The sequence below is a fragment of the Mesoplodon bidens genome (assembly GCF_964165515.1).
Source record: "Mesoplodon bidens genome assembly, chromosome: 1".
Taxonomy (NCBI): Eukaryota; Metazoa; Chordata; class Mammalia; order Artiodactyla; family Ziphiidae; genus Mesoplodon; species Mesoplodon bidens.
Genome location: NC_138176.1, coordinates 24,950,513 through 24,963,356, shown reverse-complemented (window position 1 = coordinate 24,963,356; position 12,844 = coordinate 24,950,513). Strand labels below are relative to the sequence as shown.

General features: G+C 41.7%; 1 protein-coding gene across 1 annotated transcript in view; it reads left to right on the top strand.

The window, feature by feature from the left end:
- SORCS3 (sortilin related VPS10 domain containing receptor 3) overlaps positions 1–12,844 on the top strand; it is a gene marked incomplete at both ends in the record, with an annotated part of 607,736 nt that overhangs the window by 577,362 nt on the left and 17,530 nt on the right. The window contains 2 exons of the mRNA XM_081251544.1: positions 287–473; positions 6,318–6,451. Coding sequence (XP_081107670.1) covers positions 287–473; positions 6,318–6,451 — 321 coding nt within the window. The remainder of the gene's footprint in view (positions 1–286; positions 474–6,317; positions 6,452–12,844) is intronic.

The window sequence follows — 12,844 nt, the reverse complement described above, 5'->3', positions numbered from 1 at the left end:
CCCTTGGCTTCCCCAGTTCATAGCTTCACAGAGGCTCTACCTTATCCACCATCGCCGGTGTCAACCAAATCAGGCTGCCCCAAGCTTGGGCATACAGGGGCACTAGGTCCATAGTACCTGTTCATAGTGCCCAGTAGAGTCTGGTGATTGTGTCGAGGGTGTTTCAGCCCTCTGGGAGAGATTAGGGCCTCAGAGGGTGATGCTGAAGGCACAGGACCAAGTATCAAATAAGAATCAGGATGGACCATGTGAATGGGCCCAGGCCAACTGCTATTCCACCTTGCAGGGTGATCTTCAAAGGACAAACATCCAGCTTGACTTTGGGGATGGGATTGCAGTGTCCTATGCTAACTTCAGTCCCATCGAGGACGGCATCAAGCACGTGTACAAGAGTGCGGGGATCTTCCAGGTGACGGCCTATGCAGAGAACAACCTGGGCTCAGACACAGCTGTCCTCTTCCTGCACGTGGTTTGTAAGTAGCGTGAGCCATCGCCTCTCTTACTTTCTTCCCAGTTGACAACTCCCTTTGTTCAGACTTCCCGGGATTCCAAGCTGAGCAAGATTTGGTGTGACTACTGCCCCAAATGCTGACCCCAATCAAAAGATTGAGATGTGACCTCATCTGTGTTTGAGTTTCATAATACTAAAGTAGACTGATTATTTTGAAAGTTTGGATAACATTACCACTTGGCCTGTCTTTTCAGCTCCACTCTGTTCTGACGTAAGCAAGTGTGCGCATGCAAACACATTCAAGTAAAAGTCCCTTCCCTGTGCTTTGGAGACTCCTAAAACAGAGAAAGAGGGAACTCATCTGATTCGCAGCCACAGGTTCATTTTCAAGCTACTCTGAGCGCAGGGAGCACAAATCAAAGCAAATTGTTCTCTCCATTGGAAGAGCTGAAGAAGGATGAAAGAAACCCATGCCCAGATTGTTTTAAATGTAGAACTGAACACACAAAATAACTTAATTCTTACATCCGAGGTTACTTCAAGTTTATCCCAGGTGTGGGATAAACATATTTTTGTTGTCCTAGAATGTATTTCATGGCTATTGGCTGTTGCTTGGCACAAACCAAAACAACAGTTGAAGTTCCAGAATTGTGTGTTAGTCCTGGAAGTATTTTGTGCCTTTGCTATCCTGGGAATTGACTCATATAAACTGAAACTTAATATGATTTTAGAATGTTGGGTCAAGGAAATGTTGTTAGGGGCTGTTATTGGTTTCCTATACGTTGTAATGATACACATGGGTCTAAGGACTTCTATGGTTCTTACTTATATACTCCACAATAGTTTGGGTAATAATATGCTACATATGATGAAAATTAAATGCTTTAAAAGAATCTAGGTGAAAGCAAGGGGCACCTTTTTAATTAACAACTCAGTAAAGATATAAACACTACTATATAAACAACCTACACTTAAAACGTCCCTGGGAAACAGTGACCTATTTGGTCTCCTAGCATTCTGGTCACAATAGTAGCATAAGGACCAGCAGTGATGAGGGAAATGCATGGAGAAAGACCTGGATTATATGTGTTATATCCTTAAAGGCGCCACACTACATGACCATGAGATAAATGATTTCTCCTCTGGGTCTTCTGAACTTCAGTTTCAAAATGCCTGAATTCTAACTGGCACCTTGCTTCACGGGGATCTTGTAACAATAAATAGGAAACACAAATAGCACACCCAATCATTCACTAATTTATTCAGTGACTATTTGTTGAGTTCTTAATATATGCAAGGCCTTCTGCTAGACACTGGGAGGCAATACAGAGATGGCCCTGCCCTTGCAGAGTTTACATTCTGGTGAGGGAGGGAAGGTACTGTGAGAAACGGGCCACCAATAGCCCCAGGGGTGATAAGCACACCACACCAACAATAATCATTCTGTGTCAGAAGCAACAGGTCAGAAACCCAGGTGGGTGGTGTGCAAGGTGTTTATGCACCAAGTTTAGAGCAAGGGAGACCTGTGTTTGAATTCTGATCATATCCGTTTGTGAAATGTCTACTCTCAGTCAACTTTCTTAGTCTTTACAAACCCCTGATTCCTCACCTTTAATACTTAGATTATAGCAAGGCTATGAGAATCAAATTGGATTATGTGTATGTGTCAGGGGTCCCCAAGACATCCCCTCCCAGGTTTAGTGATTTGCTGGAAGGACTCATAAGACTCAGCATATAGTCATACTTCAGACTATAATTTATTACACTGAAAGGAGACACATTGAGATCAGCAGAGGGAAAGGGCCAGGGGGACAGAGTCTGGAGGATACTAGGTGCAAACTTCCAAGAGTCCTCTCCCCATGGAGTCACATGAAACATGCATGATTCCTCCAGCAATGAGTTGTAGCAACACATATGAAGGGCTGTTTACCAGAGAAGTTCATTGGAGTCTCAGTGCCCGTGGCTTTTACTGGGGACTGGTCAAGTAGCCATCCTCTGCCTAGGGTATACCAAAATTCCAGACTCCCCAAGGAAAGCATTTTTTCAGAATAAACCCTATCATTGGTTAAAAAAAAAAAAATAGTCTAGGCAGAGTGAACCACTCTTATCAGCTCACTGTTACCTGGAAACACTCACAGAGCCAAGTTCCCAGATGCCAGCAAAGGACCAATCTTGCCCACAGGTCTTTCTAAAGATGATGATCTCAGGTCAACATCAATGTTTTTCTGCACAGTGTGCAAAATGCCACTTAGCACCCAGCCTGGCACATGATGAATGTTACCTGCTCTAGTAACTACTAAGTACTTCCTATTCACTTTCTACCTGACACTTCTGCTGCATTTAAAAATGAAGACAAGGGCTTCCCTGGTGGCGCAGTGGTTGAGAGTCTGCCTGCCGATGCAGGGGACACGGGTTCGTGCCCTGGTCCGGGAAGATCCCCCATGCCATGGAGCGGCTAAGCCTGTGAGCCATGGCCACTAAGCCTGCGCGTCCAGAGCCTGTGCTCTGCAACGGGAGAGACCACAACAGTGAGAGGCCCGTGTACCACAAAAAAAAAAGAAACTGAAGGCACAGAAAAAACATTTTCTTTCCTCTATTCCAACGATCAGCCCCACCCATGTTCCTAATTCTGCCAAGAGTAGGCCTTGCCTGCCAGGCACAGTGACCAATGTATTTCAGTGGCAAAAAAACACAACAGCAGGGAACAGGTTTATACTGTGGGTTACGTGCATGAAGAAGGAAATGTCCCTTGAAACTTTTATCTTGCTCATAATTCCCTCCAAATCAATCATGGCTGCATTTACCAGACAGTTATTATAGTGGAACCTGCTCTTGGCCTCATCTTGGGCCATTAGCTAACAAAGGTAGTTGTTAGCCGCCCATAATAACCAATCTCGCACAGATTATTAGATTTTTATCAAAAGAGCTCTCTTTGACAGTGAGGAGTTTAGGAGTCTGCTGTGTTCCCTCCTGAATCCCTCAGCTCTCTTCTCCCCGATCCATGGTTTATCTGTAGATAGACATCTGGAGCTTCTGGCTCAGGTTCTTTGCCCTGAAAAGCTGTTTGATCTTGCTCCTTGAGATTATATTTACCCAAATGTACTTGTCCTGCAGCTGACATACATGTGGCCGTGCTTGATGGTGTTCTAATTCGTGGAAGCCCCACCCCTTTTGTGTTTGGCATGAATTTAGGGAGAAGGAGGTCTCATTTTATATTTTGGGGTGTCAAAGCACCCAACAATGTAAGCCCTGGTTGAGCTGAAGCCTCTGAGTGACTGAAAGCTGAGAAGCCTGTCCAGGGCCATGAGTCATAGCGACATCACTGAACTGTGGAAAAGCCCAGGGTTCCCATGAGCTGGCCAGGGGAATGGGCTCCATGCGTTTTGAGGGAGAGAGATAAGACAGCAGCGTTATCTAAAAAATAGTACAAATGAGCTTATTTACAGAACAGAAACAGACTCACAGACATAGAAAACAGACTTACGGTTACCGAAGGGGAAGAGAGAGGGTGAGGGATAAATTAGGAGCATGGGATTAACAGATACGCACTACTGTACGTAAAACAAATAAGCAGCAAGGATTTATTGTGTAGCACAGGGAACTATATTCACTATCTTGTAATAACCTATAATAGAAAAGAATGGAAAAAAAGAATATCTATATATATGTATATGTGTATAACCGAATCACTTTGCTGTACACCTGGAACTAGCACAATATTGTAAATCAGCTGTACCTCAATTAAAAAAAAAAAGAAGCATTGACTTTGAGCATAAAAGGGGCCCCTTTCCCAGCAGGAGAAGAATGAGGGATGTGAATCTGGGCATGAAGAACAACTCTGAGGTGTTAAAATAAGACCCAGATTCCTTATCTCCCTCTTAGGACATGACCTGGCCAGGGTCCCCTTCCCATTACCTCATTCTCTTCCACAATGATCAGTAACACACAAACAACAAAGAGAGATAAACCAGAAAAACTCCTAAAAATGAGTAAAGAAGGCAATGAAAAGTAGGTGGTATTTTCTCACATGTGTATGTGTGTGTGTGTGTGTGTGTGTGTGTGTTTATTCTTAGCAACAGTCAAACCATACAAAAATAATTAAACAGATTTACTCATCGAAAATAATTAAACCTTCAGCCAAATGTGTATCTGAAGTGACAGGTTTGAAATTATTTGTTGAAAGAAATCTTGAGGGGCCGTATGTCTGGGGTCAGGTGAGAGAGCAGTAGGCAAAGAATAGTTTCACGCTGTAGATACACAGATTCACTTGTTGATTGTTCAGGAAAATATCATGTGGGAGGTGGCAAGCCAGTCTGGCTAATCTCCTCACCCAAACATCAGTCCCTGTCCAAACACCTTTTATCCCAATATAAATTTACTTACAACATAGGAGGTACCGGTGGGACTCAGAAAGCTCACTCTCCCAAGAGGGACTTCTACACAATGATACACAGGAACAGCGGTGATGTGGTGGTAGTGGTAGTGGTGGTGGTGGAAACAGTGTCAGCACATAATTAATTATATGATACCTTTAACATCCACACATCACGTTCATATGTTCTTATTACTGTATGGAAGGCAGGGGACAGCATAACAGTCTGTGTAGAGTCAAGGTTCTGTAAGATAGAGGAAAAGGTCATACATCTAAAATTAAACAGGAGCAGAAGTGAAAAGTATCCATCTGTTTTCTTCCCTTTAAACTGAGCTGTCTCCAAAATAACCCAAGACATCAGTAGTGAAGGCTGAGTGGCCTGGAAAATGTCCCACCCATGAGAAGAACTCAAGGCCCCCAGGCTAAAGAGCTGTCCATGCTATAGTTGTGACCTTTAGTCACTTTAGCTCATCAACACTATCATGGTGGAAACCAGGAAAATGTGCTCTGACTTAGTGTGGACAGATAATTAGAAGATTTTAATTGGATTTGGCTAAGTAGGAAGGATATAAGGAAGGGAAGAAAGGGAGGAAAGGAAGTAGGCAGGAAAAAAGAAAACAAAAAGGAAAAAGAAAGGGGTAAGGGTGGGGGAGAAAATCCCACAGAATTAAAAAATAACCGATCTAACCCACAAAGGCAATGCTGATACACTAACATTTTCCAACAGCGTTTTCCTCTTCTCACGTTATTTTGGAAATGAATTAAATTAAAATCCTCACTTAGTATGCATAGGGTGGGCTCCAATCTATTCTCTTACTTGCTAGTTTAGAACCTGAGACTGCTTACATCAGTTTTCTGAGGAAGAAAAAAAAATAGAAGCTTGGTCACCTTTTGGCAAGCAGCTTTTTAAATTATTATTTGGGAACCTGGCACTTATTTCTCCTTCAGTTTAGGGAGATGGGCTTTTTCCTTTCTATAAAACAGCCTTGCGAGCTTCTGAATGATACCCACTGAGTGTTGCAGATGACAGGCACAATGGCCGATTGTTGAACAAGATGGGAGCAATTAACAATTGAGGATAATGGCGGAGACCTCCATACAATGAACTGACCCCCAATCACAGTACAGGCTAATTGGCAGAAATGCAACAGACCACTCTTTATCTTCCTATCTATTGACTAAGTGTCCAGTAAACTAGCTTTGTCCTTGGGCTGGAGGTTCATAAGCATTTGAGGTTGGGCTCATCGGATGGAAATTAAATTCAGATGTCACTGAAAAAACCTGAAGCCTGATTTGAGTTCCCTATTATACACGGTACTTCGTTTCAAGTACACACACACACACACACACACACACTTCTCAACATCTGTGAGTTTGCAATCCTTGTTTTATTATAGGTGATGGTAATAGAGGTTAAGATTTAGAATCTGGGAGTGTGATTGTTTGTTTGTTCCAGGAATAGAAACATTGACATTGTTCTCCTCGTTCCCTTAGGTCCCGTGGAGCATGTTCATCTCCGAGTTCCATTTGTTGCCATAAGAAATAAGGAGGTCAACATCAGTGCAGTTGTGTGGCCCAGCCAACTGGGGACCCTTACCTATTTCTGGTGGTTCGGCAATAGTACAAAGGTTTGGCCCTTTCTGATTGGTGTGTGCTTAGGTCTATACTGAATGTTCCCATGTTTCAACTTCTGTATTGATGTTGGGGGGGGGCAGGGGGAGCGATGTGGGCAATAGGGGATACTTAATGAAGCTATGAATCCACGTAATTGAATATGACATACCCTCCTACAGCAAGTTCATTGTTATAATAGGGAAAGTTCAAATAATCCTAAGGAAGAAAGGGTACTTGGAGAATCTGTACAAACCTGGTTGTTCTTGCTCCTCTAACCAATATTTCTAATATTGGTGTTGCTCCATTTTGTTCTAATCCCAGCCTTTCTACTCACCTGCTGTATAATATCAAGAAAGTCATTTAGCATCTCTGAAATTAAGTGACACCATCTGTGAAACGTGAATTAGATATCTAAATGCAGGGCAGTGAAAGTCAAATGGGGTAATAATGCACGTAAACATCTTTAGCAAGACCTACTAGGTGTTCTATTAGGGCCAGGTACTGATGTTCTTCTTCTTAGGCATGGTACTGATGTTGCCAAGTCTCAAAGAAAGGGACTTAAGGGCCAAACTCTGAACTTTGCAGATACTCCCTACTCCTGGCAACTGGTGGTGATGAAGCTTTTTCAAGAATAACCACACTTGTACAACAGAAGCTGAGGGCAGTTTGGCTGAGGGTTCCTCAGCTTAAGGGCTTCATGTTTTTCGCTCTTCCTGTTTTTGTCTTTGCATTTTCTTTAGTCATTCTTGATGTGATTGGTATTGCTCATCTTAGACATTTACTTTAAAAAAATTTATGAAAGATATATCAGACTCAGAAATGCTGGATATCTAAAGAAAGGGGAAATAAATATTCAGTTGCCAGTGTAGTAATTCCTTTTAAAAAGGAATGGAACAATGCCAGTTTTGTTTGTTTGTTACGAGATGACCAAAGAGAACTTCAGCTCTTGTATGGTAAGAGTGGGAGATGATTCATCCCTGCTCTTATTTTAAACTAAAAAAAAATATTGAAGTATAGTTGATTTACAATGTTGTAAATTCTGCTCTTTTCCAGGGTGGTAGCATGATTTGATCGAAAGAATATGGACCTTGGGGTCAAAGAGACAAGGGTTAGGTTTCTAGCACTGCTACATGTTTATTATGTGAGCTTCATCAAGTGATTTGACCTAAACTTTAATTCACTCAACAGCAAACTGGAGAGAATAATGCCTGCATCATCTCGATTTTTGTGAAAACTAAGTAAGATACTATGTATCTCCCTGGCACAGACTAGTTTACTCACTAAATGGATGCTTTCTATTTTGGTATAAAAACTGACAGTTAGGATGGCTTGATAAAAGACTGAATTAGATTTATGGACCCAAGGGACAATTTCCTGTTTGCATCATTTGTGCTGTAGACTTTCAAGTTCTTAGTATAGACTATGATGCTTTTGCATTTCTGGTGTTATTATTCACCAAGATAATAGATAAGATTAGTTAATGAGATTCCCCATTTAGTGTATTAGAGAAGTGAAGTTCCCTGTGTGAGATGAGCATCCTAAGGTCAAACAGCTGGTTAGCTGTCGAGCCAGACCTAAACCCAGGTCTCCTAATTCCCATCTACCATTTACCCCCCAGCCCCAGGATACTTTCTCTGCATCACTCTGTTTGGAGATCACAGACTCTAAAATTCTGCTTTAAACACCAGCAGACATACATGGTGAAAGAAAAAGAGAAAATCTTCTGGGAGGAGAACATCAGAAAGAGAAGGATTTTAAGTTCATTTCACCTCTGAGGATGTGAGGTTTGGGCTGTCCAGCCAGGGAGTTCTTTTCTGTTAGTGTTTGTTCACCTGTTGATCTTTACTGGGAAACAACTGTGTGTAGGGAGGGCAGTTCTTGGCCGTCATGAACCCAGTGATTTACTCAACAGCCCACAAGGAACTGAAGACAGTGTTTCTCTATAGCACCATTTTTTTCTTTGGGTGTTTATTCTAAGGCCTGAAATACCAGACAGTGTCTAATAAATATTTGATCAACAGAGAAGTGGACAAAGTGATTGGAGAGTCTAGTTTCTGTTTCTCTAACAATTATCTGTTAGTTTGAACAATCACCTGATCTGAAGCTCAGTGTTGTTTTCTCTAAATCAAGGATACTAATATCTAATCCACGAACATCATTGAGTTATTATTTGAAATATCTTTCTATCTATCTATCTCTCTATCTCTCTATCTAATCTGTATTATGAGAGGGAAATTTTAAAATTGCAGAATGGCATTATAGTTTTATTTTTTTAATTGAGGATGACCTGAAGTACTTCTTAGTTTAGGAATTTCCATCTATAAACTTGAGCATAAAGTGCTGTACAAATAAATACCCAAGATCTCAAAGGTCTTACTAGTTGGTTTTTTCTTCCCAAAGAACCAAGAGAATGATAGTACATTAGAGGCATTGGAACAGAGTGGTTTTGAAATGAGACAAACCTGGGTTGGGGTCCAGACTCAGATTCTCCTTGCTGTATGCCTTTTGTTAAATCAGGTAATTTCTCTGTGCCTTAGTTTTGTTCATTGTGATGTCAGAATAAAACTGGTAGCTACTACACTCTAATATTGCTTTGAGGATTAAGTAAAGAATGGCATTTAAGTGCTTAGAACACATCCAGTCACTGCTGTGCTCATCCTTTGCATCCGTGACATCTACATCTCAGTGGCAAATCTGACATGGTTCTAGAGATTTCTCTCCCACCTTCAAGCATGGTTATTCCATCCATTTAAAAGAGGTACATTTTCAATGCTTTTGCTAGCACCATGACAGAAACACATCAATGTGGCCACAGTGCCCAGAAATTGATCTAGTGAGCGTTGTATTTTCCTGGCAAATGAATGAGTGTCTTTGGGTGTCTTGGTGAGTGCTCTGAGTGTTGAGCTATGCGGTTACCTTTGATGAACAAACCGATCTGTAAAAGGAGCTAAACTAAATTTGAGCATTTCTTTCTAGCATCGGCCTTGCACAAGGCTCTTCATCTATATATATATATATATATATATATATATATTTTTTTTTTTTTTTTTTTTTTTTTTTTTTGCGGTATGCGGGCCTCTCACTGTTGTGGCCTCTCCTGTTGCGGAGCACAGGCTCCGGACACGCAGGCTCAGCGGCCATGGCTTACGGGCCCAGCCGCTCCGTGGCATGTGGGATCTTCCCGGACTGGGGCACAAGCCCGTGTCCCCTGCATCGGCAGGCGGACTCTCAACCACTGCGCCACCAGGGAAGCCCCATATATATTATTTGATCATCAGAACATAACTGATGAAGGAGAAATTATCCCCTGTGTATGCGTATGTGTGTGTCTGTTTCTATGTGTTGTGACCAGGTGAATTGGATTGGACAGGTTTGCCCAGGTGGTTGAATTAAATCAACCTCCCAATAAGAATCAGTTGACTCCCCACAAACCTTTATAGCCAGCCCTCTGCTTGGTGCCCTTAGGGATAGAAGAGCACTTACAATCTTGTCTCTATCTGTAAGGAGATTACAATCCTGATGAGAAGGCAAGATGAACACACACACACACAATGATCAGTGAGCAAGTGTGATGATGTACGAATAAAGAGAAGGGAGCAAGCATTCCTGAAATCCAACTATAGGCCCATCTACCTACAAGTCTATCAGTGGGAGATGCTAAATTGTATCAGTAGCTCTGTGGATCTTTCTCGAGAACCTGTATTTTGTGCTAGATCTTATGAGGAACACAAAGCAGTATAAATTCCATTTGTTGCCCTTAAGAAACAATCTATTCAAGAAGATGAGGTTAACATCCCAGAATAGATGCTGTAAGGAATGGTAATAGGAATGTAACATTACTGGCCCAGCCAGGCAGCCTAGGGGGTGATGGATGCAGGGCTTCTTGGTCTTGGAGCAAGTTGTGTATGAAGCTGGTCCTAAGCTGGCATTGAAGGAGTGGTAGAATTGAGGCCAGAGAGGAGGGGAAGGGATTTGTGCCCACTGGTAAGGCTTTGGGACTGTTTGTGTTCTGTGTAGACAGACACTATGAAAGAGGGATTCATTTGGGGAGAAATTGCCTAAAGAACTAAAACTGGGGAGGATAGATGACAAATGGCTTTGAATGACATAACCGGATGTGTTTTAGTTTGTCATAGAAACTTAGATTTAGGATAGGATAGTGGAAGATAGAACCAGATTCATAGACAGTGATATTTTCAACAATGAGATACTTTTGAAGAGTTTTTACAGGGGTGTATGTGTCGGGGGGGGGTGTTGAGGGAATTTTTTTCCCCCAAAACTATAAATTTTCAAAATACTCCCATAGTTGTAACACATATTTAGGTCTATTTACTTTATTTATTTTTGGTCTTTTTATGTATTTTAGACTTTTCTCTCATGTAGTTCTCATCATAGCATATCCACAATTATATAGCTTGCCTTCTCCACTTCATAAAGTAAAGCACTTTCCACATACGTAATCTTCTGAAGGTTTTAAGTGAGGCAAGTGTAGTGATTACACAGTCTGTCCAATTTAGGAATGGAAGGTTTTATCAAGGTATAGATTTAAATTGTGGGGATTTTATAATATTCGATATTAACTTGACTTACTGTGTATTGGAAATCTGGTGTAGGCTGCATCCAAACATTTCCCTGAAGCTCCCTGATCCATTAGTCACGTGGGAATCTCCTAACTAGTTACTCAGGGCTTCATTGATAGCTTGCTGGGCTTAGTGGATAATACATGACCTGTTGCACATGAGGGATCCTCTGTGGGCAGGGATGCAGCCTGCAGCCTAGGCAGGACATGAGCCTCGCTGTGGGCTGGCCCTGCAGCTTGGACAAAACACGGAGAAGTCAACTGGCCGCCTGTTGGATTTGTGGGGATTTTGCTGGGATTAACAGAGCTCTGGCTTAATAAATGTGTCTGCTTGCCTAGCAGAGTTAGTAAATGAACCTTAAAATACTTGATTTAATTTAGTGTTGTGCACTAGACATGGGTGGCCAGTGAAGAACTCAAGAATCCCGTGGAGTGTTCCTGCTTCGCAAGGAAGGTGAAATCAGCCATGATGTCACAACAGCTGATGAAAAACAAAAGCAATTTGGAAAACAAAATTAGCTTCTGCCATTTCCCTAGGGTGGAAGCCTGGGGCCTGTTACCTGGGGGCCAAGTGTTCACATTCAACACAGTTTGTTTGCTGTGGCTCAGAGCCCTGACTGGCTGGTGGGATGGCATGCTCCCTCCCACCTCAGATGGCATTCCCTTGTCCTGCAGACTTGCATCCTTGTTTGGTTCCTGGATCTGCTAGGAAAGCAGCCAGATAAAGAGGAGACCAAATCTGCTGGGACAGGAGGAATTCCACTCCTCTCAGAAAGAGATGTCATTGCCGGGCACAGCACCATCACCCAAGCCTAAGATAAGACGAGTGTGCAGAGAAAGGAGAGCGGGGGCCATGTAGACCCCTGAAAGCTGAAGAAGATGACACGGTAGTTGTACAGATTCCCTGAAGAGACAACCATTAGTGGAGAAAAGTATTCTGGGGCTGAGAGCTGGGGAGAGATTAGAGATAGCTGAGGGCAGTAACCAAAATGGAAGGACAATGTGATATAGTTATGGTCAGATCAATTCATGGGATCATAAAAACAAACAAACAAAAAAACACCACATCAATTATTCCTTTTTTGTTTTGTTTCTCTCCCAACATTTTATTATTAAAAACTTCAAACACAAACTAAAGTTGAAGTGAACATTCACATACCCACCATCTGTATTCTATCATTAACATCTACTGTGCTTGTTTTATCATGTCTGTTTATCTGTCCATCCCTCTCTTCAGCCATCAACCAATCTTAAATTTTGATTTATTTCAGGCACTTACATGCTTTGTCCTAAATGCTTTAGGTGGCAAATCATTAGCTAGAGTCCTTTATTTGTTTATACTTTTTCCCCCAGGTGGGTATGAAATGTATCAACAATGAAATGTACAGATCTGAAGTGTGTAGCTCCTGAGTTCTAACAAAGGCATATACCTGTAACCCAAACTCCTATCAAGATATTAGCATCACTCCCAAAAGTTCTCTCATGCCCCTCGTCAATTCCCACCGCAACCCCCAGAACCAGTCACTATTTTTTTCATCATGAATTAGATTTGCCTTTTCTAGAACTTCTTTTAATGTAATTGTACCATGTGAATATCTTTCATATAAGGCTTCTTTCATTTCTTATGGTTTTGGGACTTATCCATACTGTTGTGTATATCAATATTTGTTCTTTTCTGTTCATTATATGCATATACTATGACTTGTTTATTCATTTTCCTATTGATAAATTCTCCTAGGTTCTTTTCAGTTTTTGGCTAGTATGAATGTACTGTTATAAACATTTTCTTTTGTTTGTGGATATTTTCTTTTATCTTGACTAAATCCCC